The following is a 14163-nucleotide window of genomic DNA, read 5'->3' as shown; positions in this document are numbered from 1 at the left end:
AACCCTAGGTATGAGCTTGATGAGGCAATGGTGGACACACTACCTACAAAAGCAACAAACTATACATTGACATATTTTTGGTATTTTGGTTAGTAAATAATGACAAACAAAGTATGATACAATCAAATGTGCTTGGTGATCTCTCCCCATGTAAACCCAATTAATAAGGGGTAAGGAGGATGCCAAGGTGTGATCCCAAAGCCAATGCATATGATGAGATTGCATGAGGGATCTTAGGGTCAAAATTGGGGTCTTACAATTAGAGTACGCGAAATCCAGATCTTCTTGTTCAGCATGTATTCTTCAGATAGTTATTAAAAGTGATTTTCTTCAGAAGTTCTTGATATGTCTTTAGTTAAACCTTCTTCAGATGTACGGACCAGCAGAGTAACTATGTGTGGAATCCTTCATATTTAGAGTATCTGAGTCTTCAAACTTCAGATGCTATAAGCATCGTTGTCTTCAGAGTCAGAGCGACTGCTTTATTTGACTCTAAGTCAACTGTTCTAGACTTGTGCGATGTCAGATGTTGTCTATTAGATCCATTTTCTGTTAAAGTCCTGCATACTTAGATAAATTCGTTAGGGTACCAAATTGTTTCATCCTTTGTTATCATCAAAACGTTGAGATGAATTGTAGACCAAAAATCTTGTTCTAACAATCTCCCCCTTTTCGATGATGACAAAAATTTAGACTGTTGATGAAACAATGATACTTCATAAAAATTTAAAGGAGTTATCTCAGAGTCAAATTTATGATGACTCCCCCTGAGATAAGAAATCTCCCCCTAAATATGATGCTTAAGAAGGTTTAGAGGTTCTTACTAGATCTCCTTATGTTGTATAGCTTGTTTCTCAAATGTTTTACTCAGATACTTCCTGCAGAACTTTAGACTTCATAATAATAGTTTTCAAATGTGCGCAGTGCATTATGAGGCTTAGATATTATTTCATTAGAGGTTGTTTAATTAATTATCCCCCTTTTTGTCAGACTAAAAAAGACATAGCAAGGCAAGTAAAGGCAAGACAAATTTCATTTATAAGGGAAAAGTACAGGTAAGAGGAAAAAAACATGGAAGACAAACATAGAGGTGAAACACTTAGAGAAGGATAGAGAAACAATCTTAATTGTGCCTAAGGGTTTGGAGGAGGAGGCATCCTCTGTAGAAACTGAGTCAATACATTCTGAATGTTGGAGTTGACAAAGTCGTGTTGATCCAGTCTGGCTCTCACAATGTGTTGCTCTTTCTGTAGTTTCTCTAGAGTCTTCAACACCAGCGAAGCAAAGTCAGAATGAGATGGCTCCCCCTAAGTCAGACCTATGTCCTTTTCCTTGGCAGCTTCTTCGGCAGCAATGCATGTTGCTTCTTCAGCTTCAGCCTTGGCTTTGGCTTCAGCTTCAACAGTAGCAGCAGCCTCAGCGACGACCTTTTCTGCAGCTTCTCTTCTGGATTTCTCTTCTACTTCCAATCTAGCATTTTCTTCTACTTCTCTGTGAGCTCTCTCTTCTACCTCTCTGGTCAGATGAGCCTCTAGCCTCTCTCCAGCTTCTCTGATAAAGTCATTTTTGACTTGTTCAGAGAGGCCTTTCAGCTTGAAAGCCTCAGATGTCATCCATTTGATTACTCTATTCCAGTGAATCCTCACTACAGAGGGATCATCACTGATTTTAGAGTTTTCAGAAAGTGATCTGAGCTTTTCCACTAACGACTCAGCAAATAAAGCAACTGTCACTTCCAGGGTGGGAAAGGTTGGTTCAGGTTCATAGATGGGAATGATAGCTTTTGGTGGGGTGGGAATGGTTTCAGTGGGAGAGTTAGATGTTTGGGTAATAGGGTTTTCAGAGGGAGTTTCGGTGTGATGTTCAGAGGGTGGTGTTGTTGGGTGTTAAGATGGAGAAGCGATGGAGGTTTCTGGCTCATATGGGTTTTGATTTGAGAGGGCGTGGGCTTGGAGTTGAGCAAGTGTATTGGGATTGAGGATCAGATGGTTCTGGCTGGTCAGAGTTAGATGATATGTTGTAGTAAGGTGGAGAGGGGGGAGTAGAAGAGGGTGGTGATATGGGTGCATTGAAGAGTAAGACCTCAGAGATGGGGAGTTTTGTATAGGTGAGATTAAAAGGTTGAAGGGGATGTCAGGGTGGGTTAGAGGTATAAGATTCAGAGGGATTTATGGTGGATGTTGTGGGTTGAGAGTTTGTGTAGATGGGGGATGGTTGGGGTAGGGAGGACGGTAATTGCTTTAAATTAGAGTGTAAGAGAGTATCAGAGGAAACAAACTTACTTGGAGAGGAGGAGACCAGAGGCACAGGCGGTCTGGTTTCAGATGGTTCTCCCAGCTTCAGATTCTTCTTCTTTGACTTTTTTCATAAGGATCTCGCATCCTCTTCATGAAGTTAGGTGGATGTTCAAGTAGCCAATACACCGAGAAGTCAGAGATGTCTACCCCTTGATATGCTAGGTCCTGTAGATAGTGGGCGATGACCTTTGAGGGATCTATCTTAGAGAACATAAAGAGACCATTGGGTATCTTCCTCTGATCCTTCAGAGCTTCCCAGGAGGTGTCCAGAGTTGGCTTGACCAAAACTCTCTTAATGATTCCCATACTCTTCAGATTTCTTGAGTTTAGAGGCTTGCCGGTATCTACCGTCACATATTCCATCAGATTGTAGGATATCAGATGATCCACCAATCCACTTTCTATCAGAACGTCATAGATGGGGCTTCCCGAGAGGAATGTAGTTTTTGAGTTTCATGTGATTTCTAGTGTCACAGAAGGAATCCCTCAGATACTTGAACAGTAGGGTAGGCAGGTTCAGCTTGAGTCCTTTGTGGAGGCAGTAGAGGATGCATTTTTGGTCAGTGTTGATGTAATCTGAAGAATTTGACGATGGGCAATGATGAATGGTACCCAAAATGATCTTCAATCCGACTCTCTGATTCTGGTGAAGTTCCTTATTATCATAGGATTTGCCTTCTACGCTTCCTGTGAATCTCCAGAACGTGTGAGACGATGCAATGTTCATCGCAATCTATGAATCTCTAGAACTCCTTGACCAAAAAGGTGTAGATGGGACCATAGAGTCTCTGAAATTAGTTTTCCCAACTTTTTTTTAGTTCCTCCGTGAGATCAATACCATTTTGTTTCATGTCCTCAAAATCTACAAGAGATTCACACAGAACTTCCAGTTTGTCAAAAGGAGTTGCAAGATGGATGTGAGTTGGACGATCAAGAATGTGTGGTTCCTTATATATTGTAGTTGATGTTATAAAAGTTACACTGGTGGTTTGTTGGGAAGCATTTGCATGTTATTCCGTTGATTCCATTTGTCCTGAGAAGTTATACACTTGTTGTTGTTGCGAATCCATGAAGAAGATGAACAACAAGTGAAAAAAACTGAAGAACTTTAGAGAGAGTTGGTAACAAGGGTTTATGTTTGATTGTGAGTGAAAAAGTGTGAGAGTGGGATTTGTGACAATCATATATACACAAGGTTAACATGCAAAACGACATCATTTAATGGGAATAGTAAACAACATACATTAATGAGCACGGAAATTAAGTTGACATGCGATGGGAAAATTAATTTCAGCTAATGATGGATGTCTAATCCCAAAAATATGCACATTACTCGAGGATATCTCAATAGTCTGGCTCTTGAGTTCTGTGATAGACCGTTGTCTAGAAGGTCCAAGGTCATACGCAAGAGAGGCCACATGTTGATATATCTGACTTCAAGAAAACCAAGAGGTTTTGATCCAGAAGATTTCTGATTCCAATTACTTCTAACTGGTAGAGGTATCAGAGTCAGACACATATGCCAGAAGGATTTAAGTTAGAGCCTTTTTTGACACTTCAGAGAAGGAGCACAAATTTTAGACTCATTCTGGGAAATCTGCCATGTTTAAATGTTTCAGAATGAATGAGAATCTATCTTAAGCTAGGGTTTTTATGAAGATATCAGCCCATTGTTGGTCTGTATCTATGAATTTTAAAATTATTACCCCTTTCTGAACATAGTCTCTGATAAAATGATGTTTTATTTCTATGTGCTTTGCTTTGGAGTGCTAGATAGGGTTCTTACTTAAACATATGGCAGCAGTCTTGTCACAAAAGATAAGAATGTTACTCTCATATATCTGAAGGTCCTCTAGTTGATTCTTCATCCAGAGCATCTGAGTAGTGCATAATAAAGCTGAAATATATTCTACTTCTGCAGTAGAGAGTGCTATACTGGAATGTCTTTTGCTAGCCCAAGAGATAAGGTTTCCTCCCAAAAATTGACAATTTCCAGATGTACTCTTTCGTTCCAATCTATCTCCAGCGTAATCTGCATCACAATATCCAAAAAGCCTATACTCTGATCAGACCAAGGTTAGGTGTTCCTTTCAGATGCCTTAGGATTCTCTTAACAACTATTAGATGAGATTCCCCTGGATCTGACTAGAATCTGGCACATAGACAAACGTTGAAAAGAATATCTGGCCGTGTAGCAGTCAGATAGAGAAGAGAGCCTATCATACCATGATAGAGCTTTTGACAAACCTTTTGACTTACCTCTTATTTTTCCAGAATGCAGGTAGGATGCATGAGAGTCTTTGCTGATTTACTTTCTGACATTTCAAATTTCTTTAGAATGTCTTTTATGTATTTGGTTTGATATACATATGTAGCGTCTGAAGCTTGGTTGATTTGAATTCCCATAAAGAATTTTAGTTCTTGTATCAGACTCATTTCAAATTCTGCCTGCATCAACTCATAAAATTCTTGACAAACAGAAGGGTTAGCAGAACCAAAGATTATATCATCAACATATCTCTGACAGATCATGAGGTCATTTCTGATGTTTTTACAAAAGAGTGTAGAGTCAACTTTGCCTCTGATAAAATCATTTTCCATAAGAAAAGTGCTTAGTCTTTAATACCAAGCTCTAGGAGCTTGTTTTAAACCATACAGATACTTTTTCAGTTTAAAAACATGTTCTGGACATTTTGAGTTTTCAAAACCCGGAGGTTGATGAACATACAATTCTTCAGAAATATATCCATTCAGAAATGCTATCTTGACATCCATCTGATATAGTTTGATGGAATAATTTACATCGAATGATACAAGTAAACGAATAGATTTTAACCCGGCGGCTGGAGAAAAGGTTTCGTTGTAGTTAATGCCTTCTTGTTGACTATAGCCTTGTGCTACCAGTCGTGCTTTATTTCTGACTACTTCTCCCTTTTCATTTAGTTTATTTTTGTACACCCATTTGGTTCCAATAACATGGGTACCTTTAGGCTTTGATACAAGATCCCAGACATCGTTCTTTTCTAATTGATCAAGTTCTTCTTTCATTGCCAGGATCCATTCTTTGTCTTGAAGTTCCTCTTCACAAGATGTTGGCTCTATCAGAGACACTAACCCCAAAGGGGTTTCCTCAGATACTTTGAATGTAGACCTTGTTCTGACAAGTTCATCCTTATTTCCTAGAATCAACTCTTCAGAAACATTTAGTCTATTTCTTAATCTTTTCTGTAAGGTTGAGATTCCAGTTGCTTTTGGTGTTCCCCTTTCAGCTTCCTCGGATTCTTTAGTCTTTTTGTCAGAACCTGCAAGTGTTATCTCTAAATCTGCAAGTTTTTCAACTAGCTTTGACTTTTCAGAGTCAAGCTTATCATTAAATCTGACATGTATTGATTCTTCCACAATTTTAGTTTTTGTATTGTATACTCTAAGTATCCCAACATAATACCTTTTTGTGATTTTGAATCAAACTTGTTCAGATTATCTTTAGTGTTTAGGATAAAACAGGAACATTCAAAAGGATGAAAATAAGAAATGTTGGGTTTTCTTCCCTTACACAGTTCATAAGGAGTCTTCTCCAGAATAGGCATTATAGAGATTCTACTTTGAATATAACGGGTTGTATTTACTACTTCAACCCAGAAGTGCTTAGCCACATTTGTTTCATTGATCATGGTTCTGGCCATTTCTTGGAGAGTCATATTCTTCCTTTTCTACAACCCCATTTTGTTATGGAGTTCTAGGACAGGATAAATCATGGGATATTCCATTGGAATCAAAAAGTTCTTTAAAAAGTTTGTTTTCATATTCACCACCATGATCACTTCTGACTTTGATGATCTTAGAGTCAAATTCGTTTTGCACATTTGAACAAAAGCTAGTAAATACAAAGTGTGACTCATTCTTGTGTCTTAGAAATTTTACCCATATCCAGCGACTATAATCATCAATGGTGATCAGTCCATACTTCTTACCATTGACTGAAGCTATCTTAATAGATCCAAATAAGTCAATGTGAAGAAGTTCTAGATGCTTAGAGGTAGAAACAACATTTTTATTTTTGAAAGTTGTTTTAGAAAATTTTCCTTTCTGGCATGCCTCACAAAGAGCATTTGAAGAAACCTTCAGCTTAGGTAGACCTCTGACTAACTCGAGTTTATTTAGCTGAGAAATCCTCCTCATGCTAATGTGACCCAAGTGTTTATGCCATACCCATTTCTCTTCATTTATAGACATTAAACATTTTACATTTTGATCTTTTAGATCTGAAAGATTAATTTTGTAAATGTTGTTCTTCCTCTTGCCAGTGAAAAGAAATGTCCCATTGTTCTGATTAATTGCTTTGCACATTTTTTGATTGAAGATTATATCATAACCGTTATCACTTAATTGACTTATGGATAACATGTTATGCATTAATCCTTCTATGTAAAGTACATCAGAAATAGAAGGAAGAGATCCATTACCAATTGTTCTGGAACCTCTTATTCATCCTTTCTGATTTCCTCCAAAACCTACGAAGCCAACATCTTTAAGTTCCAGGCTTTGGAACATATGCTTTCTTCCCGTCATGTGCCGCGAGCATCCAGAGTCCAGGTACCATGATTGGTGTCTTAAATCTGCTGCATAGAATATCTGCAACATAGACTATTTTATCTTTTGGTACCCATAATTTTTTGGGTCCTTTATGATTAGTTCTCCCAGAGTTTCTGGAAACTTTGGGTTTTTTGGCATTAGTAAAATTTTGTGTTGTGCATATGTGTAATAATAAGAAAGGGAGATTTAGGTTTATCATCTACAGAAGGTATTTTCTCATCTTCATCAGAGTCATATCCTATTCCTTTTTTCTTATTCTAACTAACTCCATAAATCACAGAAGCCATTTTGCTTCTTTCTAGCCCATTTTTCAGAAATTTTTGAAACGCTTTTTCATATTTGTATATGATTGTGTCAGAAGTTTGTGGAGCTTTGGATAGAGCTTCTTTAAGTTTTAAACATTTTTTAGTTGAAAATTCATTTTCTTTTTCCAAAATAAAAATGTTGCCTTTTAATTCAGAAACTTCAATCTCAAGCTTATCACATTCTTCAACAGTTTCTTCAAGGACCTTCTTTAAAGCCTTGAATTTATGTCGAAGCTTATGGTAGGAGCTTATAGATTCTGATAAGAAAGATTCAAGGTCAGAGCGAGAGAGATCATAAAATACCTCTTCAGAATCAAATTCTCTTTCGGATGTACTTCCATATATGGTAGCCATGAATGCAACATTTCCCTGTTCCTCTTCAGAGTCTGATTCTGAGGCATCAGATTCAGAGTCTTCCTAGGTAGCCATGAGTCCCTTCTTAGTTTTGAAAGAGTTTTTCTTGAATCCTTGTTTTCTGGAATCGTCTTTCTTGAGCTTTGGACATTCGTTTCTATAATGTCCTGGTTCTTTGTAATTCATAGCATGTTACCTCTTTGCTTGGTTTGTTTCTGGAAGTTGATTCTAAGTGATCTCCTTTCTGTCTTGGTCTTTTGAACTTGTTATTCCTTTTTCTCCAAAGTTGTTTAGCTCTTATGGTTAGAAGGGATAGCTCTTCTTCATCATCAGAATCATCCTTTTCAGAGTCACCATTGTCTTCTTCTTCAGCTTGAAAGGATTTGTTCCTTTCTGGCTTGCGTCTTTCTGATCTAGACTTCAGAGCTACAAATTTGCTTTTCTTTTGGGGATCGTCTTCCTCTAGTTATATCTAATGACTCCTGAGGGAGCTGATGAGTTCTTCCAGGCTTATGTTGTTCAGATCTTTTGATTGCTTTAATGCAATGACCAAGGTCTCCACTTCTTTGGCAAGCTTCTGACAATCTTTTTGACATGATCTGCAGTTGTGTAGCCCTTGTCCAGAACCTTGAGTCCTACAATTAAAGTTTGAAATCTAGAAAACATTACCTCTACAGCTTCATCATCCTCCATCTTGAAGGCTTCATATTTCTGAATTAGAGCCAAAGCCTTTGTCTCTTCGACTTGAGTGTTGCCTTCGTGGGTCATCTTTAAGGAGTCAAGTATTTCTTTAGCAGTTTCCCTGTTGGTGATCTTTTCATATTCATTGTAGGATATACCATTCAACAAAATTGTTCTGGCTTTGTGGTGATTTTTGAAATCACGCTTTTGATCATCAGTCATTTTATTTCTGTCAATAGCAATACCAGCATCAGATATAGGTGGTTCATAGATAATTGTAACTATGTCCCATAGGTCAGCATCATAGCCCAGGAAGAAACTTTCGATTTTATCCTTCCAATAATCAAACTTTTCTCCATCAAACACTGGAGGTTTAGCGTTGTAGCTGTCTCTTTCATTGGTGTTAGTCACTATGTTTTTCTCACACTGGATCTTCTATACACTGTTAAGTGTTTGATTTGAAAATCAATAACATAGCTGAAGCTCTGATACTAATTGAAGATAGAGAAAAACAAGAAATGGGGGTTTGAATTGTTTTCACTGATAATAAAAACTTTTGCAATCACCACACACAGGAAAGATAAAGCAAACAACACTGAGTTTATCCTGGTTCGCTTGAAATTCAAAGCTACTCCAGTCCACCCGGCCAAGGTGATTTCACCTTTAATAAGGACTTAATCCAATAATCTACAAAGATTACAACAAAAACGTCTAAGAGAACAATGATCTCTTAGCCCTCTCAAGTCTACAGACTTCACAAGTCACTTGAGGAAATATTCAATAACTATTTGAAAATTACAAGGAAGTGTTTAGTGCTTCTAGGTAAGCAATTTTAACACAGTAAGAACAGTAAAAGTTCACACTAAGAGAAATAACTCGTGTGAATAGATTTCAACAAGAATTCATGAAAATATAGAATTGAGTTTGCAGTATTCTTATGAAATTTCTTCGTGCTTTGTATGATGATGATTTTGCCTTTATATAGTGCTTCGAATATGAAGTTGTTGGCTGAAGCATTGAAGTGATATCTTGTCAATGATGGGACTTAATTGACATTAAGTTCGTTGTCCTTTTCATAGAAATTTGGGAGAGTATTTATTCTTTTCCAAATAGAGATTCATACCAAATATGGAATACTTCGTTACTAAGTCTTGAGGTTGATCTGTTAGGCATGAATCAGAGTGTGTGGAATCCAGATCTTCTTGTTCAACATGTATTCTTCGGATAGTTGTTAGAAGTGATTTTCTTCAGAAGTTCTGGATATGTCTTCAGTTGGACCTTCTTCAAATGTACGAATCAGTAGAGTAACTATGTGTGGAATCCTTCAGATTCAGAGTATCTGAGTCTTCAAACTTTAGATGTTGTGAGCGTCGTTATCTTCAGATGTCAGAGTGTCTGCTTTATTTGACTCTAAGTCAACTATTCTAGACTTGTGTGATGTCAGATATTGTCCATCATATCCATTTTCTGTTAGACTCCTGCATACTTAGATAAATTCGTTAGGATACCAAATTGTTTCATCCTTTGTTATCATCAAAACTTAGAGATGAATTGTAGACCCAAAATCTTGTTCTAACAGTTATTGGATTGCCTATGATAAAATTCGTCAAAGATAGACTATGTGATGCATGTCAAAAGGGAAAATAAACCAAATTAACTTTCACATCAAAGAATGTGGTGTCCACTACAAGGCCACTACAATTGTTGCATATGGACTTATTTGGTCCATCAAGAACAAGAAACTTCGGAGGTAATGTATATGTTTTAGTTATTGTTGATGATTTCTCTAGATACACTTGGACTTTCTTCTTAGTGCAGAAAAATGATGCATTCAAGGTGTTCAAGAAATATGCAAAGCAAATTTAAAACGAGAAATCTCTATCTATTGCCTCCATAAGAAGCGACCATGGTGGAGAATTCTAAAATGCCTCCTTCGAAGAGTTTTGCGAAGAACATGGAATATTTCATAATTTCTCGACACCAAAGACTCCTCAACAAAATGGAGTGGTGGAGAGAAAGAATATGTCACTTGTGGAACTTGCAAGAACAATGCTTAATGACTCAAATTTTCCAAAGTATTTTTAGGCAGATGCGGTAAGTACAAAATGCTATGTAAGTAATAGAATTATTATTAGACCTATCTTGAAAAAGACCCCTTATGAACTCTTCAAAGGAAGGAAACCAAACATTTATTACTTTCACATTTTTGGTTTCCTCCCTTATGAACTCCTTCGGTCATGCACTCAAGAACCAAACATATTGACATTCGGCATCACTTTCTTCGTGATCACGTTCTTCAAGGAGATGTCGAAGACACATTTGTGGATACTCATAATCAACTCACCGACATCTTCACAAAACCATTGGCACGAGAACCGTTTTACAAAATTCAAAGGGAACTTAGAATTCTAGATGATTGTGACATTTGATTCTTTAAAAACCCATCCATTCAAATACAAAGGTACACTCTCTTTTTACCTAATATCTTTTATTTTGAAATATATATGTGTTTTCTTATATGAGTTTGAAGAAAAAGTCAATTCTGTGTGTCCTTACAATGTTTGTATTACGTGTTTGCCTTGCATAAAGTTGCCTAAGGATATGTTAGAGTATGTGTAATTATTGTTTTGTTAAATTTCATTGCATGGTGATCTTGGTGAAGCTACTGTTTTTTTTCTGGAGGTAATCGATTACCACCTTTGGTGTAATCGGTTACATCCCTGTTGTATGACTTATTTATGCTTCTGTTTGTGATGTAATCGATTACCACTTTGTGTGTAATCGATTACACCCCTGTTTCATGACTTCACTTTGCCTCTGTTTTATCGTGTAACCGATTACACCTCCCTAGGTAACCGATTACACCTGAGTGTTCCAAAAAATTTTTTTATTTTAATTAAATGGGTGACATTTGGAGAAGTGTTTTCTTTTTACTTTTTATACTTAGTATTTTTTACTCTTTATCACTTTCCTTATCACTTTCCTATATCACTCTTCATCTATCCTAAATCTTCAAAGTTCTTCTCTCACATTTATCACTATAACCTAAACTCCATTAAAATCCCACTTATAAAACTCTCCATTTTTCCACTCCTTCTTCCCCAAACTCCTTCCAAACCCCAAAAACCCTAACTTTTCAGCTCCCATGTGTTGGTTCTATGTGTTGGCATCAATTTTGGTAAAACTTAGTCTTATCACAAGATGTCACACGTGTTGTCTTGACATCTGATATCAGCTTCCTGCAGGTTGTTTAGATATGGATGTGCAGGAGTTAGCCAAGATTTCAGACCCGATGTTAAGACATGCGCTTACAGAATATTCAGTTTGAATGTTATGTGTTTTGTTGTTGCGTTTTTCATGCAAATCTTTGTGTGCTTATGTGGAGATTGCATGCGTTATTCAAGGAGTAATTCTATTTAAAACCAGAATGTTCTATTTTCCAAAAAGGAATGATTAGCTACTGTTTCTTAGGAGATACGCAATTACAATAGAATTAGGGTTTCATGCTGCCCAGGCTCATTCAAAAAGCTTTTATTTAAAGGTCATGTAAAACCTGTTTTACATACACAAGATACTAATGATGACGTGAGAGAGTTTTAGGGTTTTAGTCTTGTGTGAGCTTGTGTATTATGAGCCAGTCATTCATCTTGTTGATGTATGAATTGGACTGAGTTTTATATTGTAATTTGTCCACTTTAAGCTTTGAAGTAGGAGTGTATTTGTTTACTTGATTGAAGATTTTAAGCAAGATCAAGTATGTGTCCTTGAAGTGTGTCTTCTTTCTTTGTAGTATTTGTTCTAGTATCACTGCTGTGATTTAGGGGAAGTGAGTAGGGTCTCATATCTAAGAGTTCTTAGATAGAAGTCACACAGGTAGAGATTAGGTGAAAAGACTGTAACTTGAAGTTGTTTACTGAGAGTCTTTGAACTAATTCTATTTGGTGGAGTTCCTTCCTGGCTTTGTAGTCCCCAGACGTAGGTGTGTTTGCATCGAACTGGGTTAACAATTGCTTGTGTCGCTATTTAAATTGTTTCTCTATTTTTATCCTGTTTATATTTCACTTGTTGTTTAGATATTAGTGTCGTGACATTACCTTCGACATCTCATATCTAATACCATAATTTCAATTGGTATCAGAGCAGACATCCTGCTCTGGCTCTGGGTGAGATCTTGGGACATTACTTTCTGGTACTATGGAGAGAGACGAAGGATCTGTGCACAGACCACCAGTTCTGGATGGATCTAACTATGACTACTAGAAACCTCAGATGGTAGCCTTCCTGAAATCGTTGGATAATAAGGCTTGGAAGGCTATTCTAACAGGCTGGGAACATCCCTTCACTACAAAGGATGAATAAGTTATAACTGATAAGAAGCCTAAGGAAGAATGGACCAAGGAGGAGGATGAACTAGCTCTTGGAAACTCTAAAGCATTGAATGCTATATTCAATGGGGTTGATAAGAACATCTTCAGACTAGTGAACAATTGTGAGGTGGCTAAAGATGCTTGGAATATTCTCAAAACCACTCATGAAGGTACCTCTAGAATGAAGATGTCTAGATTGCAGTTGCTTAATACAAAGTTTGAGAATTTGAGGATGAAAGAAGATGAAAGTATTCATGACTTCCATATGAATATCCTTGAAATTGCTAATGCCTCAGGAGCCCTGGGTAAGAAGATGTCAGATGAAAAGCTTGTGAGGAAAATTCTCAGATCACTTCCCAAGAGATTTTCCATGAAAGTGACAGCCATAGAAGAATCTCAAGATATCTGCAAGATGAGATTGGATGAGCTAATTGGATCCTCCAAACATTTGAGTTGGGAATGAGTGATGGATCTGAAAAGAAAGTCAAAAGCATAGCCTTTGTGTCAAACACTGAAGATAAAAAGGAAGAAAGTAGTCAAAATACTGATGAATATATGGCAAATAATTTAGCGTTACTTGGAAGACAATTCAACAAAATCCTGAAGAGGATGGATGTGAGGTCAAAGTCTAATGTCAAGAAAAACTCATTTGACATCAGTAGGCCGAATGATTCTGGAAGAAGAACAAAATCTGAAGAAAAATCCAGACAGGGCAAAGGAATTCAGTGCCATGAATGTGAAGGATATGGTCACATAATAGCTGAATGTGGGACCTATCTCAAGAAACCGAAGAAGAGTCTTGTTGCTACTTGGTCTGATGATAATTCTGAAAGTGAAATAGAAGGAGAATCTGCCAATCTTGTGACTGTCTTGACTGGGAGATGGGATCCTGATGAAGACTCTAATGATGATGAATTGACCTTTGATGAATTAGCTACTTCTTACAGGAAGTTGTGTTTTAGAAGTGAAGAAGTGTGTCAACAAGTGGAGAATCAGAAGAAACTGATAACTTAGCTAGAGACTTAGAGGACAGAACACTTAGAAACCATCTCTAAATTGAAGATTGAAGTTGTGTTCCTGAATTCCAAACTGGATGAGATGACAAAGTATGTCAGAATGTTAAACAGTGGGAATTGGTTCCAAGACCTGCAGGAATAAATGTTATTGGAACAAAGTGGGTTTACAAGAATAAATCTGATGACAAAGGTGTGGTTACTAGAAGTAAAGCAAGATTGGTAGCACAAGGATACACTCAAGTTAAAGGAGTTGACTTTGATGAAACATTTGCTCTTGTAGCTCGCCTGGAGTCCATTAGATTATTGCTAGGAGTGGCATGTATTCTGAAGTTTAAACTGTTCCAAATGGATGTGAAAAGTGCCTTCTTAAATGGCTACTTGAATGAGGAAGTATATGTTGAACAACCAAATGGATTCACAAACCAAAATCTTCCAAAGCATGTGTATAAGTTGAGGAAACCTCTTTATGCATTGAAACAAGCTCCTAGAGCTTGGTATGAGAGACTCACAGTGTTTCTCATTGACAATGGATACAGGAAGGGAGGCATTG

The 14163-nt window shown here is 37.1% G+C and overlaps 1 protein-coding gene across 1 annotated transcript; it reads right to left on the bottom strand.

Moving 5' to 3' along the window:
- Positions 1-1307: 1307 nt before the first annotated feature.
- LOC127095114 (eukaryotic translation initiation factor 4 gamma-like) lies at positions 1308-7549 on the bottom strand. The gene is made up of 3 exons (XM_051033850.1): positions 7375-7549; positions 5413-5620; positions 1308-1551 (listed from the first exon to the last, which is right to left on the bottom strand). Exons 1-3 carry the CDS (start codon positions 7547-7549, stop codon positions 1308-1310), a joined length of 627 nt encoding a protein of 208 aa, XP_050889807.1.
- Positions 7550-14163: the final 6614 nt, after the last annotated feature.

Source organism: Lathyrus oleraceus, chromosome 6, assembly GCF_024323335.1.
Source record: "Lathyrus oleraceus cultivar Zhongwan6 chromosome 6, CAAS_Psat_ZW6_1.0, whole genome shotgun sequence".
NCBI classification, from domain to species: domain Eukaryota; kingdom Viridiplantae; phylum Streptophyta; class Magnoliopsida; order Fabales; family Fabaceae; genus Lathyrus; species Lathyrus oleraceus.
The sequence above is the reverse complement of the archived record's forward strand: the minus strand, read 5'-3'. Positions and strand labels throughout refer to the sequence as shown.